This window comes from Bison bison, unplaced genomic scaffold (assembly GCF_000754665.1).
Source record: "Bison bison bison isolate TAMUID 2011002044 unplaced genomic scaffold, Bison_UMD1.0 scf7180017864508, whole genome shotgun sequence".
Classification (NCBI taxonomy): Eukaryota; Metazoa; Chordata; class Mammalia; order Artiodactyla; family Bovidae; genus Bison; species Bison bison.
The window spans coordinates 3083361-3100939 of record NW_011495064.1 but is presented as its reverse complement, the minus strand read 5'-3'; the positions used below and the strand labels follow the sequence as shown (position 1 = coordinate 3100939).

The window sequence follows — 17579 nt, the reverse complement described above, 5'->3', positions numbered from 1 at the left end:
GCTGGGGGTTAATTTGGGGGCTGTGAGTGCTTTTTATGGACGTCTAGTTTTTTTGCTTTAAGGCAGTTTAGGTGACTGGCTGCTGAGGGAAGTCCTGGCACAAGGCCTACTTTGGACCCACTCTGCTGGCAGGCTCACCTCATGTTAACATGTTTTTGTCCTCTGACATGTTTGCCTTTTACCTAAAAGTGTCTCTGAGGAACTCAAAGCTGCCAGCCTCAAAGACTAGATGTCTGATAGTGGAGTCTTGACCTAGTGTCAGGCACTGAATGGGAAGGTACTCTGGGGCAAGGAAGTGAGCCAGAACCAACAAATGAGCTCACCTGTCTACTTAAAAATTGAGTTCACATGAGAAACCTTAGTTTAAAATCCTGTATCCGATTATCTTTTGGTATGAAGACTTTGAAAGCTTGCTTTCTGGTTTCCTGTTTTTGTAACTTTTTGCCTGGTGTCACAGCCATCAGGTTTTACTCACTGACTTTGTTGGGTTTTGGTCACTACAGAAACGTGAAGAGGGCTGGTGGGTGGTGATCGGAGACGCCAAGTCCAACAGTCTCATCTCCATCAAGAGGCTGACCCTGCAGCAGAAGGCCAAGGTGAGTGTGTCCGCTGGCCCCCGCGGGTTGCCAGAGGGGGCAGGTATCTGAGCGGGCCCTGAGTTGTGCTTGCTCTCTCCAGGTGAAACTCGACTTCGTGGCCCCAGCCACCGGCGCCCACAACTACACCCTGTACTTCATGAGTGACGCTTACATGGGGTGTGACCAGGAGTACAAATTCAGCGTGGATGTGAAAGAAGCCGAGACAGACAGTGACTCAGATTGAGTCCAGAGGCATTCACTCTTGCACAGAGGAGAGCCGAACCCGAGTTAGGGGCGTGTGCAGTGCATGGGACCTCTGTGGAGACCTGGTCCCACCCCACCCTCCTGCTTTCCCCCGGCTCCCTTGCCGTCCACACCCTGGCTCCAGTGTCTGCAGGTGTCGGGCACAAACCGTGTACAGCATTTTGAGGCGTGTTCTTTGTAGTTCCTTTTCAGTCTAATAAAATGACTTGGAGAAACCATGTGTCTTTGCAGTGATTCCAAGTTAAAAGTTTCCTTTCCCCAGTCTTAGGATTGGTTTTTCAGCCTGTGAGCTTGCTTAGAGTGCACACTACTTCTAGAGGCTGAGGCTGCTCTTCAGTCGGGCTGCACGCGTTCAGCCAGCACAGAGGGCAGTGTTGGTGCCCTGTCCTGTCAGGACTGGGCCTCTGGGCCCTTCTGTGTCGGCATCGCTGCAGAGCTAACACTGATCGTTGGTGGAAACCAACAGGTTAGCGCTTTCTCAAGATCTGCAGTGTCCCCTCCCGTAAGGAGGCAGTGGCAGCTGCGTGCTTAGAGCAGTTCCAAGATTCAGATCTATAAATTTTCTTCTGAGATTCTTGCCTTCTGTTGTTTTCTGGGAATATTGTTTTGTGTGTGTTAAGGCGTGTCTGACTCCTTGTGACCCCATGGACTGTAGCTCTCCAGGCTCCTCTGTCCGTAAAATTCTCCAGGCAAGAATACTGGAGTGGGCAGCCATTTCCTCCCCCAACCCAGGGATCAAACCCACATTTCCTGCATTGGCAGGTGTATTCTTTACCACTGAGCCTCCTGAAAAGCCCTTTTTAGGAGTAAATGTGCATAAAACTGGAAGATGATTCTGATAGGATAATTTCCCTAGGTTGGCAATTTTCTAGTCTTAGGACCCCTCTACGCTACAAAAAAGAACTCCAAACAGCTTTTATTATTTGGGTTAGAGCCACTGATGTTTATTTACTAGAGTAAACGCATTTTAAAGTAACTTAATTAACATTTTATGAAGAACAACTTCGAAAACAAATTCAGGGAGAACAGCATTTTACATTTTTGTAAATCTCTTTCATGACCAGCTTAATAAGACAGTTGGATTCTCACAACTGTTTCCAAAACCTGTTGTGTGAATTGATGTAAAGCTGACTTCACACAGGTAGGGAGTTGGAAGAAGTTTCTAAATAGGCTTCTCAGATAATAGAGGCTATGAGATACGTCACTACACAGGTGGTAGATTCTTAAAGGCAATGTGGATGTGAAACCTTATCAGTGAGCATACTTATCAAGAGCAACACTTGGATTAAAACCCACTTGTCTCTTACACTTTTAATGTCTTGCCCATGAGTGTCTTTGTAACGTGCCTTAGTCACTTGGAAAATGCTCACTCACTAAATTATGCAAATCTTTCTTTAATACACTTCATCATAAATCATGTGTTCCTATCACCACCAATCCCCTCAGAAAAGCCTAAGCATTGAGAAGATGTCAAGCTCCTGATGTCAATATGGGTTTTCACAAATTTGAATTTTTGCTGGAAAGCTTGTTTTATCATTGGCAACACGATCAGTTTCCCTTGAAGTGACAGGCTCATTCCATTCATTTCCCAGAAAATGTCTCCCAGAAAATGTCTCCCAAATAGCCAAGTCTAAACACTACAGTTTGCTCGTTCTTGCGAGTAGAGATGGTTACGCCATGGACACGGCTGATGGAGCACGCAACCGCACAACTGCTTTTCCTCAGGACAGCCTCACCTCCGTGTGCATCATGGCCGCTGCATGCCTGCTTCCGACAGAACGCTGTCTGCTCAAGGGTGGAGATCTAATACAATTTATTTGTATTGGTTCTACTGAGGATGTTTCTCAGTGGAGTTGGCAGTATTTTCACTGAGGGCAAGGCATGGAGACCCGACTGCAGTATCTGGTGCCATTCCCTTGCTTCGGAGGTGCTGACCTCTCTACATGCCCTGAAGCACTCTAGGGATTTCTATTGACTGGCAGGCACATTTTGAGAACCACGGCTCTAGATACTGCCCCAGCTGTCTTCAAAATCTAAGGTCATGATTTCTGTGGTATAAAACTGAACTGAAGGCCATGGCCTTGAGGATGGTCCTCAAGTCAAAACCCACTTGGTCGTGCCTGTCTGAGGACAGCCTGAGACCCCAGCGCTGCTGGCCTGTGCCTGTTTTTCTACCTCTTTCAGCATTATTTCCCTAAGGGGCTGCTTCTTACCACTCGCCCCCACTATGGAAATCTAACATGACAGACCACAGAGTATTTATGTACTGTGGTTCTTTAGAGGGCACATACTGTCCCTTTAGGATTATTTTGCCCCTCACCCAAGACCCAATTCGGAGAAGGCAATGGCACCCCACTCCAGTACTCTTGCCTGGAAAATCCCATGGATGGAGGAGTCTGGTGGGCTGCAGTCCATGGGGTCGCTAAGAGTCGGACACGACTGAGCGACTTCATTTTCACTTTTCACTTTCACGCATTGGAGAAGGAAATGGCAACCCACTCCAGTGTTCTTGCCTGGAGAATCCCAGGGACAGTGGAGCCTGATGGGCTGCCGTCTATGGGGTCGCACAGAGTCAGACACGACTGAAGCGACTTAGCAGCAGCAGCAGCAGCAGGACCCAATTTTCACCCCCACTAAGACTGTATGACCTGTGGCCAACAGTAACTTGCTGCTAGGGTTCACATTCTCTCCGTTTATTTCTCAGCACTCCCCGACTGTCATCACAGCACCTGGCACAGAAGGTATGCAAGGGTTTCTAAGGGAAAGCAGAGGGGTCTCTTATTCTAACAAACGTACATTAAGGAATTAATTTCAGTACTGGCTGCATGTCTTAAATGCAAGGATTTACCCAGAAACTGGGAAGACAGGGCCTACTTCAGAGAAGGACTCACCATGAAATTCTTTTAAATTGTGAATGTCCTTATAACATAAAATAGGACTTGGGACTCGGATTATTTGTATAAAGCTTACAGTCTCAGAAAGGGCTGAGCTACATCCCTCCTACATAAAGATATAATGATTATAAATAGTATACTTAACCTCTGCTCTCCAATTGAACACTGCCCTAAAGCAAAATCTGCCTTAAGTACAAGGCACAGATATTCTGCAGCTCTTTACCAGGGGCTCCGTGTCAAAGGGGGAAGAGTGAGTGGTCGGTGGCCCTGAGCCTCTCCCCAAGTCTGAATGCAGGAGGGCCAAATAAAGGAAGGTCAAGGATGCTCCTGGTCCTCTTAGGGACTGGGGAAGTCCGAGGACATTTTCTGGGGAAGCACGATTCTATCCAAAGCCAAAGTGGCTCAGATGCCTTCAGACGGCTGATACTTCCAGAAGGCCAACTCTCCATCGTCACTGCAGGAGGCCAGAAGCCCCCGTTCCTTGGGGTTCCAGGCCACGCAGTTGACATCCTGGGAGTGGGCCTGAGGCATGTGGGCTGTCAGTGAGAAGGTGGGCTGCTGCGGGTCTGAGCCGGGATCCTCCTCAAATACTCGGATGGCATCATCCCCACAGGCGGTAGCCAGGGTCCCTGTCAGCTGACACCTGGGGGGTGGGGGGAACAGGTGCGTCGGTGGCGTGCAGGTGGCTCCTCCCTCCCCACCTGGCAAGTCAGGGGCGAGGGGCTGGTGCTAGTCTCAAACTCGAGGACGCAGCTGTAAGTCTCTTACCCTAGAGCCTCTAACAAACGTAGCTGCAAACATCACCCCAAGCTTCAAGTGCTGCCATCTAGGTCTCTTTCCATGTAATTAACCTAAAAAACTACATATAACTCTGAATTGTACTTTTCTCACTTGGCACAGCAGTTGCCCTGACATGAAGTGTTCCTGACCGTTTTTTTAAACTGATGCGACAGGTCACTTAATTTTACCATACTTAGTCCATTTTTGCTATTTCCAAATGTTTGATAGTATAAATAAAACTTAGATGCATGTCAACTTTTTCAGTTATTTAGGGTTATTTCCTGAGGAGAGATTCTCAGGGCCCAAACTGCCCTCTGACCGACTCTCCTATGTGAACGGTATGGCTTTCCTAGGCTCCCTAAGGTAGAAGCAGTGTTACCAAACCATAAAACCCGAGCCATGAAGCCACAGTTTCAAGAATACATATTTCTGGATGGTTTGATGCTGTGGATGGTATGGAGCTACCCTCAGCCTGGGTCTAAGTCTGTCCCCTGCTCCTGTGAACCCTGGGCCAGCCAGTGCTAAACCAGCATGGAGACAGTCTAGCCTGATCTGATGACATGAGGGTGGCTGCTCTATATCCCCACGTATTCCCAAAGGTGAAAGAGCACGCTGACTTCTCGAAAATCACTAGAATGGGTGGGCAGGGTGGAGGGGAGGAGTGGCGGTCTTACCAAGCGACGTCATAAATGGTCCTGGAGTGGAAGCCTGACAAGGTGCAGACACACTTCCAGCTGGCCTCGGAGCCGCTGCATGCAACCCCTGCGTGACAGACTTCTCTTGAGCCTTGGGCGTATCCATGCCCTGGGCACCTCAGGGGAGAACCTGCCCCGCTGCAGAGGAGACCCTGACTTGCCCTCCCCCATCCGCACCACCTGAGGCCTCATGCTCACTCCTGTCCCCATCCGCCCTGATCTGCCTTAGACACTGCAGCCAGACTGGCATTTTCACACCAGGATTCGGAAAAGGAGACGTCCTGCTCCTCAAAATCCCTTTTGCTACAGACTATGTCTGACAACTTATCCTGCCTTTTTGGAGAAGACTCTTGAGAGTCCTTTGGACAGCAAGGAGATCTAACCAGTCAATCCTAAAGGAAATCAACCCTGAACGCTCATTGGAAAGACTGATGCTGAAGGTGAAGCTCCAATACTTTGGCCACCTGATACGAAAAACTGACTCACTGGAAAAGACCCTGATGATGGGAAAGACTGAGGGCAGGAGGAGAAGGGGACAACAAGGGATGAGATGGTTGGATGGCATCACTGACTCAATGGACATGAGTTTCAGCAAGCTCTGGGAGATGGTGAAGGACAGGGAAGTCTCACGTGCTACAGTTCATGGAGTTGCAAAGAGTCGGACACGACTTAGTGACTAAACAACATCAGGCACCCAGCCCAACCTACCTTATTTCTCTCCAAACTCCTTATGCCCTATGCTCCATCTACCCTATGCAAATCCCTGTTCCTGGTGTAAATGTAGGCCGCCTTTACTTTCAATGCCTTTGCTCATGTGGTCCTCTTTGCATCTAGAATTTCCTTTTTTTCTTTTGTGGCTATGTCTGGCAACATGTGGGAGCTTAGTTCCCTGACCAGGGATCAAACCAGTGCCCCCTGCATTGGAAGCATGAAGTCTTAACCACCAGAAGTCACAGAAGTCTCTTCTTATGTTAAAATGCTACACATTCCTTTCAGTCTAGGCCCCCTTCCCCAGAGCCTCCCTGGACTCTTCCAGCACTTTCCCTGGAGCCCTCCCATGGCACATCTATGAAGGGCCCAGTTTTCTGTGACTCATCCATGTGTCTCAGCCCCTCCGCAGAGATGGGCCTTCAGCCCCTAGGCTGGGCCCTCACCTTGCTCGTTGCCTGGAAGGTACTGGCGCCAGATGCGCACGGTGCGGTCGTCGCTGCAGGACGCCAGGCGCTGGCCACTGGGGTCAAAGGCCAAGCTCCACACGGTGGACTCGTGGCCTTCGAGGGTGGCGCAGCACACCCAGTCATCCTCTTCCTCCCGGTAGAGCTTCACTGTGTCGTCGTAGCTGGCGGAGGCCAGCAGCTGTAGGGGAGGCCAAGGACAGCACCGTATGTGTGTGTAGGGCCCGGGAGTGTCTGTGGTTCCAAGACTTCTCCCTCCCGAGACAGGACAGTCCCAGGGATGTGCTTTTATAAAGGGACTCACTGACATCTTCTGGTCACAGACAGAGATTCCTGGGAAAGCCAGGTTGAGGCTGAAGAGCAGAAGGCGGCTGGGTACAACCCTCCAACATCACAATTACTTCCCACCAAGACACCTGGCTCTTACCTCCTGGCTCGGGTGCCAAACCACATGCTTGACATCCTGTGTGTGGGAGTTGAGGACACTGACACACTCATACTCGTCCTCTTCATCAACTGTGGAGAAGAAAAGAAGGGGCACACAAGCTGACCATCAGGGGCACAAGGGTGGGGCGCGGAGACTGGGTGGCAGGCTCCCAAGTGCACCTGGAGGGATCTGGACTCACCTTCCCAGACCCACACACTCTTGTCTCGGCTGCAGGTGGCAAGGAGGTTGCCAGACGGAGCCCAGGCCACTGATTTGACCTCATTTTCATGGCCCTCCAGAGTGGTTACACACTGCGAACAGTGAAGAGGGACTAAAATCAGTGCCAGCTCAGACCCCTGTGGTCCTTGCAAGTCCACTCCCACTGACCCAGGCCGGCTCTGGTTCCTAAACCAGGAACATCCCTGGTGGTCCGGTGGTTAAGAATCAGCCTGCCAGTGCAATGCACACAGGTTCCAACACTGGTCCCCAGAAGCCTCCACACGCCCTGGAACAACTAAGCCCGTCCACCGCAACTACTGAAGCCCAAGAGCTCTACGCCTTTACTCCGAAGCAAAAGAAGCCACCACAAGGAGAGGTCCACGCACCGCAACAAAGAGCAGCCCCCACTTGCCACAACTGGAGAAAGCCCACACGAAGCAGCGGAGACTCAGCACAGCCGAAAATAAAATAAATATTAGAATAAAAAAACGTTCCTAAACCAGCCCTGGGGATCAAACAGGCAACAATCCTGGTCCCATCTATTTACCTCAAAGTCATCCTCATTCTTCTTCCAAATGCAAGTGGTGGCATCAAAGCTGGCCGAGGCCAGGTAATTTCCGCATGGAGACCAGGCCACCTTCCGCACAGTGCGCTGGTGGCCTTCACAAAGGACAGATATGCAGATCCAGCTGTCACCTGAAAGCAGAGGACAGGTCAGGCTCTGGAGCTGGGTGTACAAGAAGGTGCTGAACACTAGCTGTGCCGTTGGGTAACAGGGTCCAGCATCAGAGCCAGGCTGGGGGTCAGAGCTCAGTGAGTGTATTGAACAACAGGCTTTAACTGACTCCAGTTACAGTTACAGAAAGCTGGAGACATCCTTCTGAAACAAATCTGAGGAATCACCCTCCTGATTTAAAATTGTCAAGAGTACCTACATGCGTGCGTGCGTGTGTGTGTGTGTGTGTGTGTGCACCCGCCCTAAGCCACTTCAGTCACCTCTGACTCTTTGCGACCCCATGGACCATAGACTGCCAGGCTGCTCTGTCCATGGAATTTTCCAGGCAAGAATACTGGAGTGGATAGCCATTCCGACCTCCAGGGGATCTTCCTGACCCAGGGATCCAATTGGCCTCTCTTGTGTTGGCAGTTGCCACCTGGTAAATGCCCTCGGGTTAAATTTAAACTTCTTCAACTGCTGCAAATTACTTTGAAGCCTACTTTCTTCCTTCTCTTCTCATTTTCCTGCCTCAGCAACTATCACAATTTCCCCAACAGTTTCAGTCTCTCTATTGACATTTTAGCTTCTAGTAGTTGCTGACTCCTTCACCGGAAAACCCGTTCTCAAAGTGGCTAAGGTTCAACTCTAAGAAAACCCCTCCATCCTCTCCCTCGGCCCGTGACCATCGTCCAGGGTCTGCCTGTCCCGCAGGCTGCGTACTCCCCGAGACTGGCACCCACATCAAGCGCAAGGAGACCCCTTGGCGGCAGGGGTCGTGCAGCCGGATCGGGGCTTACCCTCCCTGCCCCAGATGCGGACGCTGCGGTCGCCACCGCACGAGGCCAGCAAAGTTCCCGCGGGGTTCCAGGCCAGGAACCAGCAGCGGGAGTCCGGGTGCGCCAGGATACGGCTAAGCAGCACCAGCGAGTCCTTCATGGCTGCCCGGCGCAGGAGGAGACAAAAATGAGCAGAGCCAGCCGCTCCGACTGCGGTTCCCACAGAGCAAACCCCTTGGGCCCGACTGCCAGGGTCCACCCTGGAAATGAAGCGCCCGCTGCTTCGGCTGCGCTGCCTTCTGGGAGTTGTAGTCGTCCTTTCCCCACCCTACTCCCCCAACCGCTGCCCCACCTCAACGAAAAGCATCGCGGCACGGCCTGGAACTACCAGTCCCGTGAGGCCTTGCGCAGGGAGCCGGCGGCGCGCCCGGGCTGTGTCGCGCGCCGGGAACGGGGTGTGGAGCCGGAGGAGGCGGGGTCAGAGGTGGAGGAAGCCGGAAGTGGATCGGGCCGGGGTCTGTCCGGGCGTTGCGGGTTTGGGCCCTGAGATCTCTCGGGTCGGGGTAACTGAGGAGCCCGTGACCGGGACGGAACGACGCCATCCCGGCACTGAAGCCTGCTGACTGGTGAGGATCAGGAGTCGTTGAGGGGTGGGTCCTATCTGGGCAGAGATCGCACCGCAGAGCGCAGTTCCCAGATCCTGGGTCCCCGATCCTTGCGGCCCAGCTTGGCCCTCCGCCCCTGGGCACCCTCTGGCCAGGACCCCGAGTCCGGCTCTTTCTTCCACCAGTAACGGATACCTCCGCCCCAGCCCCTCTCCCTACTGTATTCTGCCAAGGTCCAGCGGGCCCCCAGCCCTCTCCGGGTCATACCTCCGCAGCTCCACTCCGGGGACCCCGTCCCCGCCCCCCGAACCTCTGCAGCTCTCCTGTCTCTGCTCAGCCCTCGGTCCCACCCCCATCCCCTGGGGTCGGCCCTGACCGCCTTCCTCCAGCCTCACCTGCTACGAACCCAGTACGTTGCTCTCCTCCCCCCGGACAGGCAGGCTCTCTGCGCCCCGCGGAGGTCGGCGGCTACCAGCAGCGACCGCTGAGCGACGGCGGGCGGCCCCGGACATGTACGCCCCCGGAGGCGCAGGGCTACCCGGCGGGCGCCGGCGGAGGAGCCCGGGAGGCAGCACTCTGCCCAAGCAGCCGGAGCGTAGTCTGGCCTCGGCCCTGCCGGGTGCCCTGTCCATCACCGCGCTGTGCACCGCTCTCGCCGAGCCTGCCTGGCTGCACATCCACGGTGGCACCTGTTCCCGCCAAGAGCTGGGGGTCTCCGACGTCCTAGGCTACGTGCACCCGGACCTGCTGAAAGGTGAGGGCGCTGCGCGCCAGCCCTCTTCTTTCTGGGCGCCCGGGCATCCTCGGAAAGGTGCGGACTGGAGCTGAGATAGCCTGGGGTAGGCACCTGGTTGAAGGAAACAGCCCATTGCTGCCTGATGTTCTTGCCCACCAGGTGGCTCTGTTTGGGGTCCGGCCCCTCATTAATTCTGATGTTATTCAGCCAAGCACCCACTCCTCAACTCCATGGTAATCTGGACTGCTATTTTCGGCTTCTTCTGGGGGAAGGGCGCTGTATATCAGAGAGAAGATAAGGGTGCTAGGCATCACAATTACCTGTCTCCTTCTAAGGAGCCCGAGATACAGGAAGATTTTTTTTTTTTTTTGGGTCGGGGCGGGGGGGGCGGGGTGGTCAGCTTGAGAAAAAGGAACTTTAAAATTTTTAAAGATTTTAAAAGATGTTTGTGAGTTCTGCAGTCTTTGGATTGTTAGAGAAAAAGGGAGTCTACGGTATTTTCAATAACCAGAAGTCAGTTCCATTGCTACCCTCAGTAAAACAATAGGAGTTTGGCTCGTGGAACCCTCACAAGTGTGACGGAATGAGGTAAGTTTGCTTTGTTCATTATGGTGCTTCCCGGCCAGGGAAGCAGAAGAAAGGGGAACCAGACCATCATCTTTACTGGATACAGGGGAGGCCTGTAGCCCATCCTTCCCAGCCCTCCTCTCTGGTAATGAAGGTACAGGCTGTGTGGTGTGGGGGCAGTATTGCACTGCCTGGTTTTTACAGGGAAAATGGTCAGTGGATTGCAAACAGCCCTTATTAACAGCAGAGTTCATTACCCTCAAGGCCTTTTGAACCATTCCTGAAGGTTTTCTCCATGTGCCACTCCTGGCTGTAATTCATTCCAGATGTGTGTTGCCCCATATCTCGGATTCCTGTTCCTGTTAGGTATCTTTAACATTGTCTGTTTAAGGATTCACACTGCCTGGGGTTTGGTGAAAAGGTCAAGTTCTGTTTGAGTGCCTTGGATCATACACCACTTGTGCAGGTCGAGGCTGAAAAGCCCTGTCCTTGTGGCCTAATGTTGTCTTTCTCTGAGAGTTCTCTTGCTGGTTCGCATTTCTCTTGAGTTTTCAAAGCTTTCGGATGATTTTGTAGAGAACAGGATGGGGGCTTCTGGTTTATTTCCAGGTATCACCGTGATGATAGCTTTCAGTGTGTTGGCTCACTAAGACCTATGGGCTTCGCTGGTGGCTCAGATAGTAAAGAATCCACCTGCAATGCAGGAGACCCAGGTTCGATTCCTGGATGGGGAAGATCCCCTGGAGAAGGAAATGGCAGCCCACTCCAGTATTCCTGCCTGGGAAATACCATGGACAGAGAAGCTCACAGGCTACATTTCCTGGGGTCACAGAGAGACACGACTTAGCAACTAACACTAACACTTACCCACAGGATAGAGACCACGTGCTATGCAGCTTTCTCTGTGGCAAAAAGCCCATCAAGCTTGAGTCGAGTCAGGGTGACTTTTCTGTTAGCACGTTCCCCAGAACTTGCCTTGAGGCACAGCTGCCACTTTGCACCGCTTCATCCAGACCTTGCAGTTGATCTCCTTGGTGGTCAGTATTTCAGGTGCTTGGTGTCGCATCAAAACCGGGAGTGTACGTGCATGCTCAGTCGTGCCCTACTTTTTGTAACCCCACGGACTGTAGCCTGCCAGGCTCCTCAAGAATACTGGAGTGGGTTGCCATTTCCTTCTCTAGGGAATCTTCCCGACCCAGGGATTGAACCCGAATCTCCTGTATCTTCTTCATTGGCAGGTGGATTCTTTACCACTAGCTTCCTGGAAAGCCCCCAAGCTGAAAGGGAATTCATGATGCCTCTCTATTTCAGATCGTTCCTAGGAAGGCTTGTAAAATTCCTGCGATGGAGGGAGGGGCCCATCTGATTCCATGTCTTCATTCCAAAGGTCCAGGAAACTGTGTCTCAGAGAAGTGAAATGATCTCTGCAGGGGCACACAGCTGGGAACGGCAGAGTTGAGTTCACCTCACTTTTGACATCAGTATAAAGTGATGCCATCTCGTTATGTTTGCTTTACTTTAGCTGTCGTAAGGAACGACCTCACGATGGTTTATCTCACTTTGGCCTACATCCTTGTCAAAGGCACATCAAAAATAAATTATTGGTTCTGTTCTCCTCTGTTCACACACGTATCTACCTTTTCTGAGAAATTATCCAAGCTGGATTTTGTCTTTTATAAGGCAGGTCGCCTCCACCTTTACATGGTGCCTGCCCGTCCATGTGTTTAGGGGTCTCAGCCCACGAATGGTTTCAGCCTGGTTTACCTTGGTCTCGGCGGCCATTGCAAGCTGGGAGCGCTTGGTGTCCCGTAACAAAGCTGACAGTGCTGCCTCATGAGCTGTCACAGAAGGTGGTAAAGAATCTGAAGGTCCCTGATTGCTTCTTCTTGGTGCGTGCTTAGTTGTTCAGTCATGTCTGACTCTCTGTGACCCCATGGACCTGTAACCCGCCAGACTCCTCTGTCCACGGGATTCTCCAGTCAAGAATACTGGAGTGGGTTGTCATTTCCTTCTGCAGGGGATCTTCCCAACCCAGGGATCGAACCCAGGTCTCCTGCATTGCAGGTGGATTCTTTACCTTCTGGTCCACCAGGGAAGCCTCCTTCTTCTCTGTACCAGTTGGCTTTTGAGTGCCCGCTGGGCCTTCAGTCGTTTGCTACTCTATAGGGCTGTGCCAAGCCTCAGGGTCTAGCAGAAATCCTAGTGTGGAAGCCTCGCTATTCCCCATCTCAGGAGAGGCCAGAGCTGTGGGGTACAGGCCTCGTGCCTGTGGGTGCTTCCAGACGGAGAGCAGACCCTGCCAGGTCTCTGCAGGTGATGGGGAGTGGAGCAGGCCAACAGGCTTTGGCATGATGCCTTCCCGTTTCTTGGCCCCTTGCCTGAGTACCAGGCATCACGCTAAGCACCCTTCATGCCTGGCTGTAGTGTCACCTAAACGACTTCTTTATTTGGTAGGTAACTATCATCACCCCCGTCATACACACACAAACACTCTCAGGTCTCGGGCCCAGGCTGGTCTCTTGCTAAGGGGCACCCAGCTGCTCCGAGTGGCATGGACTCCACCCTCACCACTGCGCCTCAGTGCACACTAGACTGTTCCTCCGTCCGAGCTGTCCCGGGCCTCTTACTTCCCCATTCTGGCTGAGTTTTTCTCACAAGCCCAGGCAAAACTATGTTCTTTATTGCTCTTCCCCTCTCATTGCTGGGCTGAGTCAAAGCCCATCATCCTCTCTCATTCCCAGAGCCCTGAAGGCTTTTACAAACGCCACAGCTTGAAAGATCCTGTTGGGAATTCCTCTGCTCCCCGGGGCTGCCCCCTTCTCACACAGCTCTTCAGCCTGGGCCAGGGGGCCAGAGACATGCCCAGACCTCTGGTGGCCCCCAACAAGGCAGCCCAGATAACCATTCCTTCTGAGCCTCAAGCCCTCTCTGCCCCTCAAGTGTGCCCAGCAAGGGGGCAGCCAGGACCAGAGGCTCAGGAAACATCTCTGGAGAATGAGGGAGTGTAAGATGTGAAGTTGGGGGGATCATGATTGACAGCAAGCCATGGGAGGGTCAAAGGCCTTCTGGGAAGGGCTGGCGTGTCTGAGGGGTGGTGACCAATGCAGCTGGCATTTCCAGATCCTGTAGGGGCATATCCTTGGAGGCAGCTTGGCCAGGACCCTTGGGATCTGTGGGACGACCCAGCTGGGCAGTGGAGGGCCCTCTTGGAGTCTTGTGTCAGAAGTCTTGTCTGGAAGCTAAAAAGTCAAGAGTAGGGTGCAGCTGTATAAAGTGGGTGGATGAATGCTGGAAGGACTGACTCAAGGACTCCAGTGAGGGGGGAATAGGAGAAGGAACAGAAGGGAACTGGCGAGAAGCCACTAGAAGCTTCCTGCCTGCTGCCTCTCTGGGTCAGGAGGGGATGAGAGCCATGGGCAGGTAGACAGGAAGAGCAGGGGCCTTCCAAACAAATCCAGCCCAGTGACTCACCAATGACCTTGGGCAAAGTCAGGTCTGTGGGATCCTATTACACAGCAGCTGCCTTCTTCCCCGGTGACTGGAGGGGACAGGCAAGCAATGGTTACCGAAGTAAACAGGCCACAGCACAACTGGAGCACAGGGTGCATTCAGTCTGACCAGGGTGTAGTGGATGCGGCGCTGGTGGGATCTAAATTCAGCTCCACCTGCCATTTCTCTTCATAAATAAAACAACATACACACAGCATTTGAGGATGGGCTTCTTTTAGGCAGCCCTCTCAACAAAGCAGATATTCATTGCCCTCCCTGCCACACCGATGTCTGGCAGGGGAGGAGAGAAAGGGACATTGAGATCCCGACCCCAGGAGAGCCTGAGCAGGGTTCCAAGGAGGGCTGGGGTAACGCTGCCTGTCTCTGCTGCGTGCTCTGAGACCCTCTGATGAGAGCACCGCGGGGGCGTGGGGCAGGGCTCTGGGGTATCTGTCAGCATCACTCCAAGGGAAGCTTCCATTGGCTTTCCCCCTTGACCCGGAAGGTTTGCTCAGAACTTTAGAGTGGAGAAAAGCATAAAGCAGTCAGGTGGAAACAAAACCTATTTGAACTGTGGGTGCAAAGCCCCTTCTCTGAACCATGTCATCACCCCCGTGGTGCTGATCCTCTAGCCCCCACTGGCTGATGTGCGTGGACAGGGCAGTTCTTGGTGTTGGGAGGAAAGGCATGCCAAGGAAGACACTGCTGTGGCCACCCAGCACAGAGGGAGTGGGGCTGCTCCTTCCTGGCACTTTGGGGTCTGGCTGCCCTCAAGGGCCCCTGTGCAGATGGGGCAGGTGTCATTGCTTCCATTGACAGGTGAGCGGGCAGATGTCAAGGCCAACTTGCTCGAGGTGATGCATGACCTGTGGTGGGACTGAGACTGGGTGCCCAGTTTATATGCCTTCTGCTTTTTTTTTTTAATATTTCTTTGTTTGGCTGCACCAGGTCTTGGTTGCAGCATGCGAGTCTTTTAAGTCGTGGCATGTGGGATCTAGTTCCCTGACCAGGAATTGAACCCAGGCCCTCTGTGGTGGGAGCTCGAAGTCTTAGCCACTGGGCCACGAGGGAAGTCCCCTGCCTTCTGCTTTTAAGAGTCAAGACTCTGGCCTTCCCTGATGGCCAAGTGGAAAAGAATCCACCTGCCAATGCAGGAGACACGGGTTCGATCCCTGATCCGGGAAGATCCCACCTGCCATATGCCACAACTACTGAGCCTGTGCTCTAGAGCCCGGGAGCTGCAACTGCTGAAGCCCAAGGCCTTAGGCCCATGCTCTGCAACACAAGATGGCACCGCAGTGAGAAAAGCCCAGGCGCCACGAGAGTAGCCCCTGCTCGCTGCAAGAGGAGAAAAGCCTGCACACGGCAACGAAGACCCAGAGCAACCAAAAATAAATAAATAAAAGTACACAGTATACGTATTTTTTTAATTAAAAAAAAAAAAAAAGAACCAGGCTCTGATGGTTGCTGAAGCTTAGACCACACCCAACAGGTTTGGCCCAATAATTCCCAGGAGGAGCTCCATTTATTGCTTAACAACCCAAACCTTTTTGGCCTAGAAGAGATTTCATGCTTCCAGCTGTTTCCGTAGTGAGCTCAGCGGCCACTCGTGCTGACGGGGCTCTGCCAGCATCCACGGTCCTTTTTGACTTCTCACTCAAATCCAGCTCTTCAGGATTTGATCGATTAGCTCCATCGGGGAAATGTAAAGCGGCTGACTCTGGTGCTTGGTGATGGTGAGCATCACAGTGCGAGGGAGCCTGACACTGGTTCGCAGCCTAGCTCTGTGCTGTGTGTGACCTGCAGGAAGTCACAACCTCTTGGAGCCTCTGATTCCTCATCTGAACCGGATGACGAATCCCCTGGAGTGGAGTGAGGCTTAACTAAGATAACATTTGCCCCACCTGTGTGCGCAGGCAGGCATCCCTGGAGGGCAACGCAAGAAACTGCCAACAAGGAAGCTGAGAGGCTTCCCTGGAGATCCAGGGGTTCAGACACTGCACCTCCGCTGGAGGGGCTTGGATTCAGTCCCTGCTTGGGGACTAAGACCCCGCATGCCATATGGTGGGGCCAAAATAAATTAAAAAAAAAAAGATGTTTATCTCCTGGGAGGGGCAGCTGAACATCTGTGAAAGTCTTCCTTGTGACTGAAATAAGGATATTCTGAAACATAAGGCCCCTGGACGTGTGTAAAGGATCCTGTACGTTGTAAAAGGATGCTAATACAGTGGACATCCTGTAGTCACTATGCCACCAAAGAAAGGATCTCTGAAGCCCTGTGTGTTCCATTTTTCAGTTGAAACTAGTTGTTAAATTAAAACCGAGTAGCACAATTAAAGCATCACTCAGAGGGCCTGGCCATGTTAAGTAATGTGGGAGGAATCTGAACTCAGCCTGCTGCAGAGCAGAGTGTGATGTAAACCCTTCCACCCTGCTGCTCAGAAGTTATTCTTGGGGGCACTAGAACAATACTTGCATCCTGCCGGGTCCCTGCCGTGTGCTACGTGGACCCCTGGAACTGTGGCGTAGAGCTTTTAGCAACGTTCACAGTGCAGCCAGGACACGGCCCGTGTCTGGGAGCTTTTGTTTCAGAGAGGCCCTGTGGGCTTCTAGACTCCTTCAGGCCCGCAGGGCCAGAGTGAGTGAAGGCTGGACCTTGTTGCTGGCAGAGCTTAGGTACAGGCAGGCCTCCTGGCAGCAGGCGATCACCCAGGCTGGATGAGTGGGCTCCAAACAGATGGTCAGCTGACAGGAGAGTGACAGATAGCTCTGAGGGCAGCTTGGCAGGTGACCTGAAGCCAGATCAAGGCATATGAGTCATGTGGGCTCAGCCAACATCTGCCTGGCGAATTTTGTGCCCGAGGCAGAAGTGTGCGCTGTCACAAAGGCCCAGGTCCCCTGGGTATCTGGTCTGGTTTTTCTGTGGGAGGCCAGGCCTCAGGCCAGGTGACCCCATGAGGCTAGTCAACGTCTGGTGATTCCAGTCAGCTTGATTGAGCTCAGGTGCCCTCCCCAGCTTTTGGACTCTTCCTTTGGATCCAGTGTTTCCTGGAGTGTAAGGCTCAAGCCGCCTGTGCCGCTTGTGGCAATTCAGATTCCCAGGCCCTGCTCCAAACCAAGAGCTCAGATCCTCTGCAGCTTGGGCACATGCTCTCAGCCAGCACTCTGCTGTTTCTCTGTGCACCTGAGAGGGATAACCACCATCCCAAAGCCTCTTGGCCTGAGATCCAAACTCAGGAAAGGAGTGGACAGTGTAAATCTCGTCAGCCCTTTTCAAAATTTTCCAAGTCCATTTTGGTGATCCATGGTCTAAATAAAAGAAGAACTTGCTGGTGGCTGAATAGGGGAAGTTAAGGCCCATTTTCTACTTTTTATCAAAGCTTAAAATGGTTTCTTTTTGGATCAGCCTTTATCCTGTCTGTGTTTCTAGAACTGTGGCAGGTTGCATAGATATCAAAGGGAACTGACAGTGCAGTCTAGATGGAATAAAAAAAAAATATTTTTTTAAAGAAAGCAAGAACGATGTTGAAGTCCCAGAAGAACATGTAGGCTGCTCGCTGTGTCTGGTGTGCAGTTGTCGTCCTGGGGTCTTTCACCAGGACCCTGGGGCCTCCTCAGTCTTTGAACGCTGGGTCTCCTGTTTTGCATCTTCCTTT

At 52.5% G+C, this 17579-nt stretch overlaps 3 protein-coding genes across 3 annotated transcripts in view; 2 read left to right on the top strand and 1 right to left on the bottom strand.

The window, feature by feature from the left end:
- The window catches only part of SNRNP200 (small nuclear ribonucleoprotein 200kDa (U5)), a 26109-nt gene extending 25052 nt beyond the window's left edge, over positions 1-1057 (top strand). Inside the window, exons 44-45 of the mRNA XM_010829585.1 lie at positions 504-596; positions 679-1057. Coding sequence (XP_010827887.1) covers positions 504-596; positions 679-822 — 237 coding nt within the window. The 3' untranslated portion in view covers positions 823-1057. The remainder of the gene's footprint in view (positions 1-503; positions 597-678) is intronic.
- Positions 1058-1761: 704 nt separating this feature from the next.
- Positions 1762-8853, bottom strand: CIAO1 (cytosolic iron-sulfur assembly component 1). The gene is made up of 7 exons (XM_010829584.1): positions 8548-8853; positions 7580-7728; positions 7013-7124; positions 6814-6902; positions 6366-6567; positions 5191-5278; positions 1762-4379 (listed from the first exon to the last, which is right to left on the bottom strand). Exons 1-7 carry the CDS (start codon positions 8684-8686, stop codon positions 4139-4141), a joined length of 1020 nt encoding a protein of 339 aa, XP_010827886.1. The 5' UTR covers positions 8687-8853; the 3' UTR covers positions 1762-4138.
- Positions 8854-9003: 150 nt separating this feature from the next.
- TMEM127 (transmembrane protein 127) overlaps positions 9004-17579 on the top strand; it is a 13093-nt gene continuing 4517 nt past the window's right edge. The window contains exons 1-2 of the mRNA XM_010829583.1: positions 9004-9152; positions 9568-9885. Coding sequence (XP_010827885.1) covers positions 9642-9885 — 244 coding nt within the window. The 5' untranslated portion in view covers positions 9004-9152; positions 9568-9641. The remainder of the gene's footprint in view (positions 9153-9567; positions 9886-17579) is intronic.

What these genes read in the sequence shown, in the direction of transcription:
- CIAO1 (XM_010829584.1), bottom strand. Translation starts at nt 8,686, where the DNA reads ATGAAGGACTCGCTGGTGCTGCTTAGCCGTATCCTGGCGCACCCGGAC. An exon ending in AGAATGAGGATGACTTTGAG is followed by an intron (nt 7,125 to 7,579) that starts GTAAATAGATGG and finishes CACTGTTCGCAG; the next exon opens with TGTGTAACCACTCTGGAGGG. An exon ending in GAGTGTGTGGGTCTGGGAAG is followed by an intron (nt 6,903 to 7,012) that starts GTGAGTCCAGAT and finishes TCTTCTCCACAG; the next exon opens with TTGATGAAGAGGACGAGTAT.